General features: G+C 56.9%; 1 protein-coding gene across 2 annotated transcripts in view; it reads left to right on the top strand.

The window, feature by feature from the left end:
• The first annotated feature begins 1,724 nt into the window (after positions 1–1,724).
• DCHS1 (dachsous cadherin-related 1) overlaps positions 1,725–21,516 on the top strand; it is a 50,972-nt gene continuing 31,180 nt past the window's right edge. The window contains exons 1-2 of one of the 2 annotated variants that reach the window (XM_086739880.1): positions 1,725–1,817; positions 6,069–7,879. In XM_086739880.1, the coding sequence (XP_086596006.1) occupies positions 6,128–7,879 (1,752 nt within the window). In that variant the 5' untranslated portion in view covers positions 1,725–1,817; positions 6,069–6,127. Of the gene's footprint in view, positions 1,818–5,899; positions 5,974–6,068; positions 7,880–21,516 lie in introns of those variants that run through there. The other variant, XM_086739881.1, reaches the window with a different exon arrangement.

The raw sequence follows: 21,516 nt of genomic DNA, 5'->3' as shown, positions 1-21,516 counted from the left end.
CTGAGGAAAAAGATTTGGGGGAGCTGGTGGGTGAGAAGTTCAGCATGAGCCGACAATGTGCCCTTGCAGCCCAGAAGGCCAACCACATCCTGGGCTGCATCAAGAGGAGCATGGCCAGCAGGTCGAGGGAAGGGATTCTGCCCCTCTGCTCCGCTTTGGTGAGACCCCACCTGCAGCACTGCATCCAGTTCTGGAGCCCCCAGCGTCAGAAGGATGTGGAGCTCTTGGAGCAGGTACAAAGGAGGACAAGCTGAGACAGTTGGGGCTGTTCAGCCTGGAGAAGACGAGGCTCCAGAGAGATCTGATAGTGGCCTTCCAGTGCCTAAAGGGGGCCTACAGGAAAGACAGGGAGAGACTCTTGAGCAGGGACTTTTGTGACAGACAAGGGGTGATGGTTTCAAAATAGAGAGAGGTAGATTTAGATTAGATATTAGGAATTTTTTTTTTACACTGAGGGTGGTGGAGCAGTGTCCCAGTGTTGCCCAGAGAGGTGGTGGAAGCCCCATCCCTGGAAACATTCCAGGCCAGGTTGGCCGGGGCTCTGAGCAACCTGATCTGGTTGGAGATGTCCCTGCTCTGTGCAGGGGGGTTGGACTGGGTGGGCTTTACAGGTCCCTTCCCACCCAAACCATCCTGTGATTCTATGATTCTAAGTACCACTTGCTCTTGTTTGTTTTGATCTTGGTTTCTGTTAGCCTCATTTCATGCCTCTTTTATATTGGAAGACACAGTGAATAAAATCGGCTCCACAGAGTTGAACAAAATCACCCTCCACAGACCATTCATGATTTCATAGTCGTCTATAGCAGTTTCTCTCCCAAGAAATAATTGTGGTGATTATTGGCCTGGAGGCTGAGTGGCCTCCAACAAGCACACCAATACTGCGGTGACCCGGCCTGTCTGGAGCAGAGAAAAACAGTTTGCGTGGCCAAGCTGAGCTGGGGAGCCAGGCACTGGTGGAGAAGCCTAGGCAGCCGCTCACCAGAGTCTTGGTTTGTCTCTTAGGAGAGGCTGACAGGGGTCCCAGTCGGGTGTGGTGCAGGCACTGGGGATGGGTACCCTCCAGCCTGGACGCTAGAAGCCGTGATGTGAGTCAAGGTGTGGGGAGGTCACAGGTACTCGGACCCTGGGCTCTGTGCTTGGGAAGGAACTGTGGTAGGGAGCAGAGAATGGACTGTGCTCCTGCGATCCTGACCCCACATGCCCCCAGTGTCACCCACCGCTCCCCCTGCTGCCCGTCCCGTCTCACCACCGCCCTGCCTCTTGCTCCTGCCTACCCCTTCCCATTTCCCCGGGCTCCGGGCGCCCACTGCTTCCTCCCCATCCCTCCTTACCCCAGCTCCAGCCCTTCCTCCCCTCCGTGCCGGCCTCCTCCCCGGCGCTGCTCCCTGGCCCCTTCGTGCTCCGCGCCCCGCCACGCCGTCCCGTCGCCCCGGACCCCCGCCCGCGGCCGCTGCGGGGCCGCGCTCTGCCGGCGCGCTCCGGTGGCGGGGCGGGGATGGGGGCGGTGGGGGGAGCGGGGGGCTGAGGGCGGTGCTGGGTCGGGTTTCAGCCGGAGCCTCCGCGCCGAGCCAGCGCGGACCCGCCGCCTGCCGCCGAGCATTCAGCGGGGCGACCGCGGCACCGGGGCGGCCGCGGCACCGGGAGGCCGGCGCTGCGTGAGACCGCGGCGGGGCGGCGGCGGAGGGCAGCGGAGCGCGGCGGGCAGCGGAGCGGGCGGCGGTACCGAAGCGACCGCGGCACCGGGGCGGCTGCGGGACGTCTCGGCGGGGCCGGATCCTGCGGGATGTGAGCGCCGCCGGCGCGGGACGCGCGGTGTAAGTGCCAGCGCCGGGGAGCGACCCGCGCCTGCCGCCTCGCCGCGCTCGCCCGCTGCCCCGCACATCGGCATCGCCGCCCGCCGGGCAGGGCTGGGCTGGGCTGGGCGGGACTGGCACCGGGACCAGCACCGGGACCAGCACCGGGACTGGGACCGGGCGCTTTGTTCTGCCTCCGCTGCGCAGACAATGGGGCGGGGGGGGCCGAGAGGGAGGGGGGGGAGGGCGCGCCCGCGGCGGCGCAGCACCACGGGTCCGCGGCCGGACCGGTCTCGCCCGCGTCGCGACGGCAGTGGGGCCGGCGCCGGCGGCGGAGGAGCGGGACGGTGCGGGCGCGGGGCCGCCGCCGCAGGGGCAGCGCTGCCGCGGGGCGGGCGCTGAGCGGTGGCGGCAGAGGAGCCGCGGAGGCGCCGGGCGGGGGCTGCGGGCCCGAGCGGAGCGGGGACCGGGGCTGGCAGCGCTCCGGCACGGAGCACGGGCTGAACACGGGGCCGGGGAGCAGCAGCGGGAGGTGGGCCCCACGGCTGGGAAGCCCCAGGCGGGGCGGGGAGCCCCAGGAGCTCGGGGTCTCGGGCTGCCCCGGGGCTCTGAGGGAGAGAGGACCCTGACAGCCGGGGGGCACTCGGGGACAGTGAGCAGACAAGGCCCTGCAGCACCTCTGCGATGGGTGCATAGTACGGGAGGGGCCAGGTGGGTGCTGAGATGCATGTGGGCAGGGATTGTGGGAACTGGCTAGTGCGTGAGGAAATTTTATTAGAGCTTCCTTTGTGGGGGAAGTGTTTTCAGAGACAGGACAGCCTGCAGGAAGCCCTGGCGTGGCACAGAAATGGGATGCACAGGGATGCAGTGGACCTTGACTGCACCTCATGAGAGGACGATCCCCACCGCTGGTCACTGCTCAGAACTGCTATCAGAGGGAAATAAGCCTGTGTGGCCGGGCTGGTCCTGAAGGGCCAGGTGGTATGGAGAGGTGGTAGGAGGGCCAGGAGGCATGGAGATGACCGTAGGTAGCGGCAGACTACGTAGAAGCTGAAAGTGAGTTGTTAGCCTAAGGCTGCACTGCAGGCAAGCCTGGTCTGCATCTGGTTCTGAGGGCAGATAATCTGAAACTCTTGAGAGATCTTTGTGAATGTAGGAGAGAACAGCATATTCCAGGTCAGTGACTGGTGCTCAGCAAAGATTAAACGGGGTTCTGAATCCTTCCTCATCTGGACTGGAGTCTCAAAAACATCATTACATGAGTCATGGCCTCTCATGTGAGACTTTGGGTATGGCATCAGCAGCATCTGCAGCTTTGATGGAGCTTTTGCACAGCAAGCACTCTGACATCTGTTTGTGGCATGCACAGTGGGTGCCGTCTTTCCAGCTCCTCTGCTGGGGCCGCTGTGGGCCTGCTTCCCCTTCCTCATGGCTGACATGAGATGTGAGGTGCCGCTGGCAGGCAGGCAGGGATGCATGCAGTGGTCCCTCTGTAATTCCATATCTTTTTTTTCCAAATGTGACTTACCTGCTAAGTGTAGCCTGGGCTCTCCTGGTGCCCTGGCCTCTCAGCCCTATGCTTGGAGATGTGTATGTACATTGCAACTCCATTTTAGCTGCCCTTCCTGTCAACCTGCTTACCATGGCTCTGGCCCTCCAAGCGCCTCTCTGGACAGATTCTCATGCTAGCAGTTTTCTTCAGAGGCCTCCGCTGCCATTTTTTACTAGGGAACTCAGTGCCCGATGGTGGGAGGGACAGAGAGGAGCAGGGCAGTCTGGCTCACATTACACAGGCTGGGCCTGGACCAGTCAAGCCAGCCCCTCGCGCTGAGCTATCTGCTAATTGGAAGCAGCTGTTCAGATTTGGTGACTCTGCATTCACTGAGGTCACTGCTGTCTTCCTCTATGACCCAAGTCTGCAAACTTCAGAGGAACAGAGGGCTGCTAGTACCATGGCCTTCTGCCCATCCTGGGCTGGTGCAATCTGGCAACCTAGCAGTTGCATCTCTTACCCAAGAGGTAGCTATGCTCTGAAACTACCCACTTGTATCCAGGGAAGATGGAAAGGGAGACGTTTACACAGATTTTCATCACCAGTTCCCCACCCCAAGCACCTTAATTTCTGTTCCCTGGTTGTCCCAGTGCTTTCAGCTTTCTCTTCATACTCCCCAGATTTGTTTTACAAATTTCTTTTCTCCTTGCCAGTGGCCCACAAAGCCTTGGTGAACTCCCTTTTGCTTCTCAAGAGGCACATCACTAACCAAACCAGGTGGTTGGGTTTTTTTTTCCCCATATCTGTGCTCTGATCTGTTCTAGGGACTACCCAAGACCTTTCAGCTTCATCCTGTCCTCAGACACTGAGATTGCCCCAGGGAGCCCTGTCCCTCTACCCATTTTTCTACTCTCCTTTTTATTTATTGTCTGCCAAGGCTTAAAACCCTCTGCCTTGTACCTCCCCATGACCTGAGCAGCTGGATCACAGTTAGGATGGTGCAGTTTCATCACAGAAGCAAACTTGGACCCCATTGTCCCAGCACTGCATGTTCTGGATGTATGCAGTTACCCCTCCAGCCGGGGAAATTTAGCTAGCTCCAACAGAGAGAGAGATAGACCTGTCTAGGACCACTGAGTTAGTGCGGATCCCCAGCTAGCAGCCCACAGGGGCTAGAAGTAAGTAACTTCTTTTGACTTCTGCTCCTGGGGGATGATGAGGATCTGTACTTGCTAGGTGCAGGAAGAGTGTGTGGAGTTACTTGTCATAGACCTCAGACACTGGATGCCCACTGAAGTAAACAAACACTTATTTGTATGTATTTTTAATATGTTTCTTTCTGTCACTATCCCAGGATTTCCACAGAGGTTGGTTTTAATCTAAACAGCTGACCCGAGGTGGGAAAGAGGCAGGAATAATCGTCCTACGTCCCTTGGAAAGGGTTAACGCTGCTGTAGGGTTCTTTAGATCAAGGGCTGACATTTCGTCCCCAAACTGGGCAATGTCAGCCACCTCCATCCCCCAGGACAGGGAGGTTCCTGCCGTCCTGTGTCTGACATGAGCGGCTCCTGAGCGTGGTTATGGGACCAGCAGCAAATGCTTTCAAGAGAGTCCAAGTGTGAGCTCATGCTGCCGCCATCCCTGCAGACCACTAAGCCTCGTTTACCGGGGGCTGAAAGCAGCACTGGGGCTGGTGTTCTTCACAGCTCCCTGACTGCTGGGTTTCTCTGGCTGTTCCCAGGGAGGGTGGGCAGAGCCCTGGGGAGCTGACAGCCTTTGGGCCCTGGGAGCACGTCCAGCGTGTCCAGCGGTGGTGTGGCTGCAAGGAGCCGCTCCTCCGCACGTCCCTCCCCCACTGCTGCAGTGAAGTGGAGCTACGGCAGGGGGAAATGGAGTGAAGGAGCCAGAACGAGCAAGGAGCAGCGAGGAGACAAAGGAGGAGAGCGGAGGAGGAGGGTGTGGGAGCGGGAAGGAGCCAGGGCAGTGGGCAGTGCGTTCCTGCTGGACTGCCACCACCCTCCATGGTACCAGCTCGGGGCACCCACAGATCCTGTGCCAGGCCAAACAATGGGCCAGTCTGATTTTATCTTGGGCATTCCCAGCTGTGGGTACATCCTTTGCAATGCAGCCATTCTGATTTATTGTTCGCTGGATGTAAGCCTGCTCCGGTTCTGCTGCTCCCTCCCAGGGACACCAGATTTGCACCTCAGGGGTTTTTTTGCACCTATGTCCCTGTGGTCCTGAAAGGCATGCTGCTGCGGGCGGGGGCTGGGGTGGGTCTCAACACGGTCGCTTGTTGAGGTCTCACCCAATTTGAGACCAGCTTTTTCCAAGGTGGAGAGGTGCTAGGCTGATGTTTGTCCAAAAATCTCTGTCATCTTGCAGACAGCCCCTCTCAGCCTCACAGGAAGCATTTGACTGTTAAAGGCACAGGAACGCTCTGCTCTAGGGCAGCTGGCTCCAGTGCTGCCAGGAGGGCGAGTGGCTGGGAAGAACACTTGACTATGTAGGAAATGGCCTGTGTGATGGGGTACTAGCTGCTAACCTCAGCGCACTGTCAGGTGTCACCTGCTTGGCTGGCTTCGGGTGCTGTCCCAGACCTCCATTCTGGGCACCCTCTGCTCTGACACGTTTGCACCTTTGCTCCTTGTGAGAAACAGGTGATACAGAGCAATCGGGCAGCAGGTACGTGACAGGCCTTCCCTCTCCATGCTGTTTTTTTCTGTCCTTCCTTTGCGGCTCCCTCTTAACCAGCATCCTCTGGTCTGCATTCCACGCAGGATTAAAGCACACACTGCAAAGGAGATCGAGCCATCCTCTGCTCTGCAAGTCACTGGCAATGGAGCAGATGAAGGGGTCAGCCGTGCTTCTGCTGGAGCTGCTTATTCTTGGGGGCCTGAGAGCAGGGAAGGGCTCTGCCGTCCTGGGCACCCTGGATCTACAAATAGATGAGGAGCAGCCAGCTGGCACCATCATTGGGGACATCAGTGCTGGCCTGCCCCCTGGAACTAGTGCCTACATGTATTTCATCTCAGCACAGGAGGGCAGCGGTGTTACCACTGACTTGGGCATAGATGAGAACACCGGTATCATTAAAACAGCTCGTGTCCTGGACCGAGAGACTCGGGACCGCTACAGCTTCATTGCTGTTACCCCGGAGGGCATCACAGTAGAAGTGAACATCCAAGTGAATGACATCAATGACCATGCACCAGCCTTTCCCAAACAACATAGCACCTTCCAGATCCCAGAACACACACCCATTGGCAGCAGGTTTCCCTTGGACCCAGCCTTTGATGCTGATAGTGGCCTCCTCAATACGCAAGGCTATGTGATTAAGGGAGAGAACGTGGGGCAGGCCTTCCGCCTGGAAACACGTCGAGGACCCAATGGGGTCCTGTATTTGGACCTGGTGGTCAGCAGCATCTTGGATCGGGAGAACCGTTCATCATACTCGCTGCTGTTGGAAGCCTATGACGGTGGCTCTCCTCCCCGGAGTACCCAGATGACGCTGGATGTGTCCATCCAGGACATCAATGACAATGCTCCTAGCTTCAACCAGAGCCGCTATCATACTCTCATCTCAGAGAATTTAAAACCTGGCAGCAGTATCCTGCAGGTCTTTGCCTCCGACGCAGATGAAGGTGACAATGGGGATGTGATTTATGAGATCAACCGGCGGCAGAGCGATCCTGACCAGTACTTCACCATTGACTCCCGGACTGGAGTCATCAAGCTCAACAAGGGTCTGGACTATGAAGTAAGGAAGGTGCATGAGCTGGTGGTGCAGGCAAGAGATAAGGCTGTCCATCCTGAGGTTACCACAGCTTTTGTCACTATTCATGTGCGTGACTACAATGACAACCAGCCCACCATGACTATCATCTTCCTGAGCGAAGATGGCTCCCCTCAGATCTCTGAGGGAGCCCAGCCTGGCCAGTATGTGGCACGCATCTCTGTTTCCGACCCAGACTATGGCGAGTACTCCAACGTCAATGTCACACTGGAGGGAGGGGATGGGAAATTTGCCCTCACTACCAAGGACAACATCATCTACCTGATCTGTGTGGACCAGCTTCTGGATCGGGAAGAAAGAGACTCCTATGATTTGCGGGTGACAGCTACTGACTCAGGAACACCCCCACTCCGGGCAGAATCAGCCTTTGTGCTGCAAGTGACAGATGTCAATGACAACCCTCCGCTCTTCGACCAGCAGGAGTACAAACAAAGCATCCCCGAGGTTGTGTACCCAGGCAGCTTTGTCCTGCAGGTGACAGCCCGTGACAAGGACCAGGGTCCCAATGGGGAGGTGCGGTACAGTATCGTGCATGGCCATGACACCCACTCCAGCTGGTTTGCCATTGACCCTGCCACAGGTATCATCACCACTGCTGCCCCACTGGATTATGAGAAGGATCATCAGCCTCAGCTGACTGTGCTGGCCACAGACAGGGGAACGCCTGCTCTCTCTTCTTCAGCCGTGGTGCGTGTGGCCCTGCAGGATGTCAACGACAACGAGCCAGTGTTCAGGAGTAATTTCTACAATGTGTCCCTGAAGGAGAACACCCCTGTTGGGACCTGCTTCTTACAGGTAGGTGCAACTGTCAGGACCTGAGCTTGAGGTGGGCACGGCCAGGGCTGTCAGAGACTTGGGATGGGAAACCCGCCACTGACGGCTCTTTGGTGCAGTTGTCATGGCTTAGACCGGCAGTGGTTGCGGGAGGGGTGCTACAACGGAGATCCTCATGCTCAGTGTCAGTGGAAAATGGGGCAGAGAACTGTTACACCCTCTCTGCATGCGAGTGCTGGGTGATATCACTGATGCTGTGGGCACACCTCGAGGATGTCCTTTGTGCGAAGCGCAGAGCTGACCTCAGCTAAGGTTGGGGCCATGCTCGCGCAGGTGTGGAGCTGCCTTGCAGTCCAGGACACTCCAAACATGCTCAGGAGCATGGGGAAGACCTCTAGGAAGCTGCGTGGAGCCAAGCTGCTAATTTCTGTCTCTCCTGTGAGGTTGTTAGCCTAAGTTACCAGTGTTTGTAAGGCTGGTTGAACATTAGCATCATTTATGCACAATTGGTACTGTTATGTTACCTTGGAAATGGCCCCTGTGAGGTTTGAGCTGAGGCACGTGCTGCTTCAGCCTTCGTGTGGTGAGAGGCCACAGATGAGGCCTGGGGAGGTACTGCCCCTCTAACGGGTTCCATGGACCCCGAGATGTGCCAGTGGTGCCATTTGTATTTTGTATATTTTGTGTTCCCTGCATTTGCTGTCTCAGTCCTGCTCAGCCCTGGTTGCTGGAGACAGGCGGTGCAGGCTGTTGGAGGCGGGGTGGGGAGAGGTGGGGCGCGGGGCTGGCGGTGTGGCATTGCTGTGGTGGTGCAGCAAGGCACTGCCAGCCGAGGCAGTGTCCCCACTGTCGGGACAAGCACCCGTGCAGTTTGGGGCACTTATCTGCTGGAGTCGTGGGGCGCGGGGATGTCTGGTTGGGGCCAGGTGGTGGGCAGGGTCCACGGGGCCGGGAGGAGTGGGCGAGTGGGAGCAGGAATTCCGGAGCCCATGAGACAGGGCAGGAGGAGATCCTGCAACCTAGAGAGGGAGAACGGCCTCCGATGGGCCTGGAGGAGGAAGCGGAGCTGTTGAGAAAAACCCATCCATGGGTGCGCTGTGGGTGCACTGCTGGGGCACGGGGGTGTGAGCGATGGGCTGGTGAGCGTGGGCCGTGGAGGGTGCGTGAGTGCAGGGGAGTGATGGCATGGGTGTGCTGGAGAGAGGCTTGTGGGGTGGGCGAGTACAGGGGACATGGGGGAGAGTGTGGGGGGAAGGAGGAATTGGGTGGGAGCAAGGTTCAGGTGTGGAATAGAGAAGGGACATGGGGCAGGGGCAAGTTTAGGATGGGGAAGATCTGAGCGGGCTGGACAGGTCAGGATGCGACTGGGGGCGGGGAGCCTGGGCAGAAGAAGTGGGTGGCACATGAGGAGGAAGATTTGAGTGGGGGAAGATTTGGGTTTGGTCTGTGCAGGGCAACACCCCATACTGTCCCAGGTCGGGGGGATGGGGCCAGGGCCAGGGCTGGGGACAGAGATGGGGAAGGAGTCGAGGGTGAGGGTGGGTTCAGGGACAGGGTCGGAGCGGAGGAGCCTTGTGTCCCTGGATGAGCATGGAGGCCCCAGGCGTGTGCAGGGTTGTCTTGGCTGCGGCAGCCCCCGAAGGGAGGCCCCCCTCTCTCTGCTTGTCCGTGCCTTCCTGCTCAGTGCCGCTTGCCGTGTGGGAAGGCGTTCTGGAAATGCAATCGGAGATGGCGGCTGGGCTTCTGACTGCAAGTGCTGGGACAGGCAGGAGGGAGAGTGGGACCTGTGGAGGAGCTGGGGCGTTGCGTGGCCACGGGGAAGGCACAGAGAAGCTGGTCTGGCACACAGTTGCCTGGCCATGGTGAGGCCGGTGCAGTGGCGGGGCCAGGCCAGCTCCACGGTGTGTGAAGGTGCTGGCCCGGTGGCCAGCAGCAACTGAAGGTTTGGCCAGATTTCGATGGTCTTGGCTCAGCCCTCATGTTTCGTTTGGAAACAGCGCGTCTGGGCTGAGCGCAGGTAACTCCCGCGTGGCCTCAGCACAAAGCAAACAGCTCACACATCTGCTGCTGCTTCCTCTGAGCCGGGAAACGTGAGAGGATGGGAAAGGAGGCTGGCCAGGCTGCCGGCTCGGCACTGGGCCGCAGCGGGAGTGAGCCAGGTCGGGGAGCCGGGTAGAGTCAGGGCAGGGAGCCCAGGTCTCAGAGCACAGCTGCACTGTGCTGCCACCGCTCAGCCACGGCACCCCTGTTGCCCCAAACAGGAGGGCTTCAGAGGTCCTGTCAGAGTCCACGGTGCCCAGCAGCTGGCACCGTGTCCCACAGGATCACCCACGCCGGGTGTGCTGCCCCATAGCCCCTGTGTGCTATTGCTCCCGCTTGGCTCCATCTGCCCGTGGCTCCTAGGCACCAGGGCAAGGTCTGGATTTGGTCCAGACCCACATAATGCTTAGGCCACAAGCAGGCTGTGCCAGTGTGATGTGCAGGACACAGGTCAGCACAGAACTGAATGGGTTGGATTCTCCATCAGACTGCCATGTTTCTAAGAAAAAAAAACCTGGGAGGACCAGGTGTATTTTCAGACAGTGACGTCTGTGCTCTGTGGGCAGGACAGAACGATGGGGAAGTGGGAAGGCCACGTAAGTGACCGGAAGAGACCTGAAGAGCAGCTGCAGGTCTCCTGCTCCCTTGCACACACCATCCTCTCTGCCAGGTCGGTCTTTGTGTTTGGTGTATGAACAGAGAGGAGCAGAGCAGGTTGCTCGCCCAAGCTCCTCAGAGTGAAAAAGGATCTCATAACGTCTTTATTTATTACTCGTGTTTATCATGGGCCAGGTCCCACAGTAGCAGACTCTGCACAAGCACTAAGCAAAGGAAATAGCACGCTCACAGTTCAGTCTGAGGTGAGAGAGAAACACCAGTGGAGAAGGAGCCCAGGGAAACAGTGACCACGACACCAGCAGAAAATAGAGCAGGGGACAGTCACAGGGTTGTCCCTGTTTCTGTGGCCATGAGTTGATGATATAGAAACTTTAGGGCTCATCAGACTACATTCAAATGCTATGGTTATATGATGTGAACCACTGTTCTGGTATAAATTCACCCTGCTGGCTTAAATTTGTTTTAAACATTTGACTTTGTACCAGCAAGCTGCATGCATGGTCAGATATTGTCTTTCTGGGCCTTTCTAACTTTTCATGCTAAATCAAGTATTGTCTGTCCTCTGGCAGCCCGTGTAAAGCACAGAGAGCTGGGAAAACCCCATGTCGTGCACACAGGCTGATTTGACAGAAGCGTGAATGAGATGAGATGGTGGATTATTGATTCTTGCATAGATCCAATATTAATGATTTTGGAAGAAGGTTTTAAATATTTTCTTTGCATCCATACACACAATTGTCGGGGAACAAGAGCATCAGAAATCAAGAGCTGACCAGCAACACACCTAATGTATAGTCTTATCTTTCAGTTTTGCGGAGAATTCTGATGAGTTTTGAAGTTTGCGTACCGATTTGTGATTCTGTGGGGCTGGTTGTGCTGCACGCACAGCACCGGGACAGCTGCTTGCACTGTGCCCCAGATAGGAAGACCTGCACGAAGTGCTGTAGGCTGGACCAGGCCACATATGCTGTATTACTGAAAGAGAGTCTTGATGGATAGTCCTGATGCACTGGTTATGCTGCTGAAGGGGGCAGCTGTGAGAGGACAGGGGGAGTAGCTGTGCTCGGGAACTGGAACGGCAAGAGGACTAATGCTCAGCGACTTTGCTGCCAAAGAGTGGCGGGAGGTGGGGAAGACATTACTACATGCATTCGTTTTCCTGGGACAGGGGATTTAGCATTAACCTACATTCAGACCTTTGCACGACATAAAACAGGCCTCCCCCTCCTCAGGAACACGACGGCAAGCTTCCTGAGGCGAGATGGGGAGACGCCTGTCAGCTTGCTGGGGAGCGCGAGGGGCGGGAGCGCACCGTGGTTCTGGGGGAGCAGGCTGTGCTGTGGGAGAGCCTGGGGGTACGCAGGAGTGGGGACACGGGGAGATGCTGGTACATGGGGAGATTGTGGGGGAGGTGAGTGCTGTTGTTACCGCCAGAAGAGCTGCATTTGTTCCAAATTCCTGTGAAAGTTATTTCCTTGCGCTGCCAGCAGCCTCCTCCTGGGCTTGGCACAGCAGCCAGCGCCATGATTAATTCAAGTAGCATTTCCCCTGGAGCTGCAGCAGCTTTTCCACTGCAGCCGAGAGGCCCCAGCCCCTCGTACTCCTCTCCCCCCATGCTCTGCTCCTCCCCCAGCCCCTCGCACAGCTCCCTCCTTCCTCCACGCCGATCCCCAGCCCCCTCACAGCTGCCCCTTTTCCCTCTCCTCTCCTTCAGCCCCAGTCCCCTTATAGCTGCTCTTCTCTCACAGCCCTTGCTCGCGTCCTCCCTCCCCCATGACCCTCCTGAGCCCCACACCTGTGCACGCTGCCCTCCAAAGCGCCGGTCCCCGCACCTCCCCTCCTGCAGCCCCCGCCCGCCAGCATGCACCCCCCACCCCAGTCCCTGCTCCCTCTCCTTCTCTCCGCACCCCTTGGCTGCTGCCGGCAGTTGCCTGCTCCCCCCCGGGGACCCTCGCTGCTTTGCCCCCGGGGCAGCTCTCACTGGCAGTGCTGTCCCTCCCCTGCACGGCCCCTGGGACAGCCAACCTGTTCCTGCTCCCCATCCCTGCCTCCTTCCCCAGGGCACCCTGCTTGGCGCGCTCGAGCTCAGGCTGCCCTGAGCCCCAGGCTCACCCGCATGTCTCGCCCATGTCCCATCTCGCTGTGTAGACCTGCTCCATGAGCACTCCCTGCCTGCGCTCTGCACAGCCGAAACCCAGCCCAGCATCCTGGTTTGGAGGCCTTGGCATCAGTGCCCCGCAGGACGCCGTGGGCAGACCCTGTCACTCCCACCCCACACTGCTGCAGCCCCACTCAAGCCCCCCACCTTGAGCACTCTTCTTCTGCAGAAGCCCAGCTTCCCTGCTCTGCTCAGCTCCCAAACTCCTGCACGCTCTGCTGGGGTGCCCAGCACCCTGTAACTGCCTGCTGCAGCTCCCATGTCACCTCCCTGCTGCAGCTCCTGTGTCACCTCCTGCTGCAGCTCCTGTGTCACCTCCTGCTGCGGCTCCCGTGTCACCTCCTGCTGCAGCTCCCGTGTGACCTCCTGCTGCGGCTCCTGTGTCACCTCCCTGCTGCCCCACCAGCGAGGACACTGGGTGCCCGCTTGTGAGCCCTGCTCCTCTTTCTCTGCCTTAGGCTGCCCCTGTGCTCAGAGGCACCGGGGCTCCCGGAAAGGCAGCGCTCACCCCCCTGCTCCTGCAGCCCGTTGCCCAGCCTCACCCTCCATGGCCCTACCTCCCTGCCAACGTCTGCGATTAAGCTGCTTTCCCTCCTCCTCAGAACGGAGGACTTTGCCCCATCCCAGGGTGGTGCTGGAGGCCGTAGGCCGCCCTGTTCCCCATGCCTTGCTGCGTGTGGCTGCGCAGCGCTGCGCCTGCCTACGCCTGGGCTGCGGCTGTGGGGCCGCCAGCCACAGCCTTGCCCCTGCCCTGCAGCTGCTGGGCTGTGGGGAGCAGGGGGCACAAGCAGGCAGCGCCTGCAGCGATGCCGGGGGCTCCCCCGGAAGCAGAGCTCCCTGCGGCCCCGGGGTCTGACCCTCGCCTCGGCCACGTGCACTGGACGATTGCTGGGGCCGAGCCCTGACCCCGCTTACTCCCCCGAGGCCGGAGCGCGCTGGAGGCTGAGAGGCAGCCCAGCAGCCGGAGGCTGCTCCTGAAATAGCCCTGGCCGCTCCCTGGCTGCTTTTAGCTGGCCGGCCACTGTGCCAGGGCTGGGGCGGGCAGGCCGCCTGGCGCAGGCTCAGGCAAAGGGAGCCGTGCGTGGGATCGTTGACCACACTGGCGCCAGCCTCCCCTCCTCTCCCACCAAGAGCCGTCACTCTGAGGGGCGGGAGCCCGGAGCCAGATGTTTGCCAAAGCCACAGCGTAACATGTGCGTAGCAGAGATCCAGCCAGGGCAGGGCTCCAGATGAGCTCCCTGCTGCTGACTGCGCTTGCTGGAGGTGGGGAGGACAGCCAGATAATGGAGGCCCGAGCTGCTGAGAAGCACAACATCCCTTTCCAGCACTGTGGGCTGCACAGGGGTGCACGTGGCTCAGCGGTAGGGCTGGGAGGGCAGGGGAAGGCTGTGTCTGAGGGGCGCTGGGGCTGCCCTCCAGAGTTGTCTGTGGGAAGGCGAGGCCTCGACTCCTGCAGGTGATGCAGCTGAGCACCCGGCGTGGGGCTGGGCTTCTCTGTCCGTCCCTGACTCTGGAGAACATAAGACCTTTGTGGTGCCTTGACTCCCTTCGTCCCTCCTGCCTTGCTGGGGGACTAGGAGGAGGGTGTGAAATAACAAGGCCTTAGTGCCCATCTTTGTCCTCCCGGATCTCCGTGCAGTGGGGAGAGGTATGCTTGCCAGCACCTGCCCTCTCTCACAGCAGTCGCAGCTCCCTAACACTGGTGCCCTGGTTTCTTTCTGCCTAACCCTGAGCCACCTTGCTGCTCTTCTTTGTCATCTGCTCCTGCTCTACTTTGGCCACGGCACTCCCATGAGGTGCTCTTCTGCCCGGCTACAGTAGCTGCGGGGTACACAAGCAAAGTCTTCTCACCAAACCTGCAGGAAAGTAGGGGCAGGTGGCAGATGCTGCTGCACAGTGCTGTCAGGGCTGTGGTGCAGGGCTGGTGGAGCAGATCAGCTCTCAGAAGAACTGGAGCTGAATGGAGAACTGGGAGGTTCAGGAGGGCCTTTGGCTGGAGATCACAGAGCTTGGAAGGGATCTCTTGAGATAACCTAGTACAACACCACCTGCTCAAGCAGGGCCATCCAGAGTTGGTTGCCCAGGACCGTATCCAGTTGGCTTTTCAATACCTCCAAGCATGGAGACTCCACCACCTCCCAGGCAACCTGTGCCAGGGCTTGGTCACCCTCACAGTAAAAAAGTGCTTCCAGATGCTCAGAGGGAAGCTCCTGTGTTTCAGTTTGTGCCCATTGCCTCTGGTCCTGGCACTGGGGACCACTAGGAAGAGCCTGGCTCCCCGCTCTTGGTGTCTTCTTTCATGTATGGATGATATCCCCGCTGAGCCTTCTCTTCTCCAGGCTCAACAGTGCCAGCTCTCTCAGCCTTTCCTCACAGTAGAGATGCTCCAGTCCCTTCATCATTTTTGTGGCCCTTCACCAGACTCTCCGGTATGTACATCTCTCTCCTGTACTGGGGAGCCCAGCACTGGACCCAGCATTCCAGCTGTGGCCTCACCAGTGCTGAGTAGAGGGGCAGGATCACCTCCCTCGGCCTGCTGGCAGCACTCCTCCTGATGTAGCCCAGGATACCATTCACCTTCTCTGCAGCAAGGGCATGTCGCTGTCTCACCTTAACTTGGTGTCCACCAGGAACCCCAGCTCCTTTTCTGCCAAGCTGCTTTCCATCTGAGTGGCCCCCAGCACATATTCTTGCATGGGGTTGTTCCTCCCCAGGGGCAGGACTTTGCACTTCCCCGTGTTGAACTTCATGAAGTTCCTGTCAGTCCATTTCGTCAGCCCGGCAAGGTCCTTCTGGTTGGCAGCACAGTCCTCTGCTGTATCATCCGCTCCTTCCACTTTGGTGTCATCAACAAATGTGCTGAGGGTACGCTGTGCCCCATCATCTAGCTCATTAATTAAGACGTTAAACAGGACTGGACCCAGTATGACCCCTGGGGTACACTGCTAGCTGCTGGCCTCCAAGTAGACTTTGTGCTGCTGATCACCACTCTCAGGGCAGAGCCGTTCAGCACGTTTTCAATACACCTCACTGTCTGCTCATCCAGCCTGTTCATCCACAGCTTGTCTTTGAGGATCTTATGGGAGACAGTGTCAAAGGCCGTACTGAAGCCCAGGTAGACAGTGTCCACAGCTTTTCCTTCATCTGCCAGGCCAGCCATTTATCAAGTTGCTCAAGCATGACTTCCCCTTGGGTAAAGCTGTGCTGACTACTGATTATTTTCTTGTCCTTCGTGTGCATGGAAATGGTTTCCAGGATTAGCTGCTCCATCACCTTCCCAAGGATCAACGTGGGGCTGACCAGTCTGTAGTTACCTGGTCATCCTGCTTACCCTTCCTGAAGATAGGAGTGGCAGCTACTTTACTCAGACACTCTGCCAAACACTATCACTGAGCAAAGGTTGTTGAGAGTGTCATTGCAATGACATCTGGCAGCTCCCTTAGCACTCATGGGTGCATCCCATCAGGGCCCATGGACTTATGTATGTCCAGTTTGCCTAAGAATTGACTGACCTGATCCTCATCAACCAGGGGTGCATCTTCCTTGCTCCAGCCTTCACTCCAGTCTCTGAGACCTGGGCTTCCTGAAGACCAGTTTTACTAGTAAAGACAGGGAAAGTCTTTTACATATCCTGCGCCACCAGGTCCCCCGTCTCCTTCAGCTGTGGGCCTACATTTTGCCTAGCTGTCCTTTTGCCCCCTATGCACTTATAGAAGCCCTTCTTCTTGACTTTGGTATCCCTTGCCAGATTCAAAGCCAGCTGGGAACTGAATGCAAACAGCTATATTTTCATGTCATTACAATGATCAGTTAGTGATTTCAACAGAAAATACCCCAGATGTATTCTCTGGTAGTACCCTCTTCTATACCTATCAAATAAAAGTCTTCAAAACACGGCATCGGGTTCATCCTGGGTTCCTTAACACGTTCTTGGGTCCCGAGGGGCACATGCCATGTCATTTGCATCCATTATATGAAAGGAATAACATTTTGTTGGTAACTTTAATCAAGTTTCTTTTGCTGACTTGACATCAGCAACTTGGTCTAATTAAAGATGTCCCTGCTCCTTACAGAGGGGTTGGACTAGATGACCCTCAAAGGTCCTCGCAACCCAAACTGACCTATGATTCTGTGATTTTTTAATGCAAAATCAACAGTAGCATATCCCGGACATATGCTACCACTACACTGTGCAGTTCCTTTTGCATTTACTGTCCTAACCCTTTTCCCCTGCCTCTCATCCTTAGGCCTTTCCCAGTTCTCCTCCCTGGCACACAGATGGTGATTGTGCCAAACTGTAGCTATTTTATTTTAACATGTTGCATTTGGTGTGTTTTTCAGTTAGCACGTTTCTCCCGCTGGCATGCCTTTTCCATACTAGCATTAACATGGCTGTTGTGACATTCCTAAGTCTGAGTTTGTCTGGCTGATCATGTCTCTAAATATCCTCTGTTTGTCATGCATATAGACTTGAGAACATCCTCAGTCCTTTTATAGCGGTCACAAACAACTTGTGTGGACATGGAGAGGCTGCCCAGCGTACAAAACATCCTGCTGGGGTTGTCTGTAAGGGCTCACTGCCCGCTCAGCAGCTGTCGGCATTTGAGTGTCTTTGTCCCTCCCCCCCATCCTGCTCTGGGACATGGCTGCAGCACTGATCCACAGCTCCCTATACTAAACATCTTGTCTCCAAAGTCTGCAGGGAAATGCAGCTTTTCCCCTGAGGATGCTGTTGGTTTCTGGCCCTGGACTACAGTCTCCAGCCCCTGATCTCTGGTCAGATCTCCAGGTTATCAGCTTCCTTCAGCAGCACCAGGATGCTGGCCTCTCATCCAGGTTGTTCCCTCAAATTGAAGTGGCATATCCTCCCCAGCTTCCCCCTGCCTCACCTCCTTGCTTCACTCATTTAGTAAGCAAAATCTTAATTCCCCCCATCAGGTTTTGCTTTGCAGCCCAGCTTTTGCTCTGTGCTGCTGCACCATGTGTCACTTGTTCTCTCTTGTATTCTCTTCTTATTTCCCTTGTCTGGTGTAAGGAAGGAACAACAGAAAACAAGCATACAACATATTTCCAAATAACCTTAACATTGCTGGTCTATCTTGTTAGGACTCAAGCATGAACTAGGACTGAAACATTAACTAATGAAGGGCCCATGATCCAGCTGTCCACCGCTGTCTTTTGCCTTAGCGCAAATTGTTCCAAGCCAAAGACAGCGGGTGTCTTGTGGCCCTTGGGAGAGGGGTTGATTCATGCTTCTTTCTTCCTTCCCCAGTATTTTCTCTCTTTACCTACATATCACCTGGGAACGCTCAGCCTGGGCCAGCAAGAGGAGGCTTCACTCTTGTTAGGACCTAGGAGTGGAAAGAGCTGTATGAAAGATGGATTCTGGACATGCTGGAACTGTGAAAATACCCAAGGCGGAAGTTCGGGAGGTGCTAGAGATGGGCCTGGGCTTCATGCAGGGGGTCAGTGGAGCCAAGGCCGTGCTGCAGGAGAGAAGCAGGCTGCAGGCGAGGGTGTGGGAGCAGAGAATGAACACATGAACGTGTGTACGTTCTGCTACGTGAACTGGTGAGTGGAGGCTGTGTAGGATGTAATGTGTTCAATCCCTGCTGTTTTCAGTGTCTGGGAGTGTCACTGCGCTTTCTGTGTCTGAGAGACGTGGATCCTGCTGGAGAGACCTCCTGGGAATCTGTAGCTGTTGTTCCCCACGGGACCTCAGTGTGCTGTGACCCCTGCTGTGGCTTATGAACAGGAGTGGGGGCAGCTGCGGAGCCAAGCGGTGGTGAACACGTGTGGAGGGATGCTGGGGTGCTGCATGCCTTTGGCTTGGTGCGGGGCTCCTGCCCTCTTGTAGGGACACAGACATCTGAGGAGAACCCAGCTGGTCCTGCAGCCCTCTGCCTGTAAGATTAACAGGGATTTGGGGGCTGTGTTGCTGGAGCCCTCCCAGATGCCTTCTGTTTGCCCAGCCCCACGGGCACAGGAAAGCAGTGCATGGATTCAGAGGAAGAATTGTGAGCTAGGCTGTGTGTGTCTGGGAGAAGAGGAAGAGGAGCAATTATTGCTGGGACTGGCAAATCCTGAGCTGCTGCTGAGCGCGCAACTGTTATGAGTCCTGAGACAGGGATCCTGTAATACTCAAGATAAAGGGCCGTATAGCACAGGGCTACATTGAGTGCTGGACCAGGAGCCGAAGAGCAGCTCTAGTACAGCAGAGCAAAGTTCTGCGTAGCAGAGTAAGCTGCTTTACTGGTGTCCAATGGCCTGTGCTGGGGAAAGGGTGCAGCAGCTGGATCACTGAGTCATGGAGTAATTCAGATTGGAGAGACCTTTGGGAGGTCTCTGGTCCAACTGCGTGAAGCAGTGGCAGCTGTGGGGTCAGACCACGCTGCTCACAGCCTCATCCAGTAGCATCTTGAAATCCTCCAGTGGAGACTGCACAACCTCTCTCAGCAGCCGACTCCAATACTGGATGCTCCTTACGGGGAAAATCTTTCCCCTGTGTCCAGCTTGAAGTTCTCATTTCAAGCGATGCCCCCAGTCTCTTGTTCTCCTGTGGTTCTCCACTGTGAAGAGCCCAGCTCCGTGCCTTTGATAAGCTCTCCGTCAGTGCTGGCAGCTTGCTGTTAGGTGTACACCCTTCTGTCCTAAGGCTGAGCAAGCCCCGGCCCCTCAGCAGCTCCTCACAGGGCAGGTGCTCCCGTCCCTCACCAGCTCAGTGGCCACCCCTGAACTTGCCGCAGTTTGTCAACGTCTCTCCTGTACTGGAGGCCCAAAACTAGATGCCATGTCTAGATGTGCTTTAGCGAGGGGGAGGAGGAGGGCTCATCCCTGCCCTCAGCCTCTTGCTCACACAGGCCAGGGTGCTGCTGGGCTCTCCCTGCTGCCAGGGTGCACCGTGGCTGACGTCCTGTTCGCTGCCCTCCCAGACCACAGGACACTTTCCCTGGAGCTGCTTGCCCAGCCTGGCAGTCCCGGCGTGTGCAGTTGCAGGGGTGCTGTGCTTCCCAGAGCAGGACTTGGCATTTTTCATTGCTGAGTTTCATGCAGCTCCTGTCAGCCCATTCCTCCCGCCTGCCCAGGCCCTTGGGGCGCAGTCCTTCCCTGGAGCGTGTCAGCTGCGTCCCCCTCCCCAGCTTGGTGTCGTCTGTAACCTTGAGGAGCGTGCACTCTCTGCCTGCACTGGGTGGTTGCTGAAGATGTTAAGCAGGAGAGGTCCCTCGGCCAGTCCCTGTGGTGGTCCACTTGTCACCCCGCTCCAGGCAGGGCACAGCTCGTGAACCGCCATTCTCTGAGCCCAACCCTCCAATCTGTTTTTTACCCACCCGGTTGTCCAGCCCTCCAAACCATAGCATCCTGCCTTGGATATGAGGATCATGGGAGAAGGTGTCAAAATCCTTAAAGTCAAGGCAATTGTCATCCACAGCTGTCATCCCTTTAACCACAGATCCCATCATGGCATCGCAAGAAGCAAACAGGACGGTCAGTCCATGCATGTCTTCTCCTCCCAGGCTCCTCCATGTGGCCAAAAACATGTTCCAAGAGGATTCACTCCATGACTCTCCCAGGGACCAAAGTGTGCCTGACAAGAGTGTAGCTCCTCAGATCATCCTTTTGGCCTTTTTTGAAGGTGAGGTGCAATATTTGCTTTCCTCCAGTTGTCAGGGATCTCTCCCGATCTCCACCACATTTGAAAGAGCAGCCCTGCAAGTCCATTTCTGTCAGCATCATTGATGCAGCTTGTTGGGTCACATGGATCCGTACGGATCAAGTTCACTGAAGAAATCCTGACTCAGTCTTCATCCCTGTCTGGTAGCTCTCAGAATCCTTTAAAAAAGCATGGAGGCCTAGGAGACCTTGTTTGTGAAGACTGAGATAAAGGAGACATTGAGTGTCTCAGTCATCTCTGTCTGCTGTCACCAAATCACCCATCGCATTCAGAAATGGGCCCTTATTCAGCCTTTTGCTACCAATGTAGTGGTAGAGGCTCCTCCTCTTAGCACCCTCAGTTTTTCTCGCAAGTCTCAGCACCACTTGAGCTTTGACTTTTCTGCCTGCCTGGGCAGTGTTTATAAATTCCTCCTTTGTAGCTTGCCTCGGCGTCCACCTCCCATATGCTGCCTTTTTGCACTGCAGCTTGGCCCTGAGATCCCTGCGTAGCCAAGGCCGACTGCTGATCTGTCTCCTTGTTTTCCTGAGTGCTGAGGTGGACTGTCCTTGTGCCTACGGTGTGCTGTCCTGAAGGCCTGCCAGCCTTCCTGAGTTCCCTTGGCCTTCAGAGCTGCCTCCGTGGGATCCCTGCCACCTACCTGTTCCCTGTGTAAGCTGGAGTCTTGCCTGGAGTTCGGGGTCTGCACTCTGCTGCTCTCCTTCCTCACCCCCTTTAAGATCCTGAACACTGCAACTTCATGGGCACTGCGGCCAAGGCTGCTGCTGAACACCGCATCCTCAGTTGGTTCTCCCTTGCTTGCAAACAGCAGATCCAGCTGCGTGTCACCGCTGGTTGGCCTGGTAAATTGAAATTCGTTGAGACCCATGGTCTGTGATCAGAGGGTTCCCTCAGGTACTGCTGCCTCCTTGACACACTGACCTAGCTTCCACTCAGGGACTTCCTGGCCCAGCATTGATGTCCTTGTGTTTAAAGCCTTTAGTGGATTGTTATCTGTAAGTGGGGGTCGTTGCTTTCTGAATCCGTACAATTTTATATCACTGTGGCCTGAAGCGAGGGATTCCACAGTTTTGCGTTTTGTTGAACCCTGCACTGCTGGAGAGCACCCAGCTCCGGCTGGCCCTGAGCCGCCAACACCCCCTCACGGGGTGAGGCCATGCTGTGCCGCTG

This window comes from Chlamydotis macqueenii, chromosome 1 (genome assembly GCF_036417535.1).
Source record: "Chlamydotis macqueenii isolate bChlMac1 chromosome 1, bChlMac1.mat, whole genome shotgun sequence".
NCBI classification, from domain to species: Eukaryota; Metazoa; Chordata; class Aves; order Otidiformes; family Otididae; genus Chlamydotis; species Chlamydotis macqueenii.
This window is presented reverse-complemented; position numbering and strand designations above follow the sequence as displayed.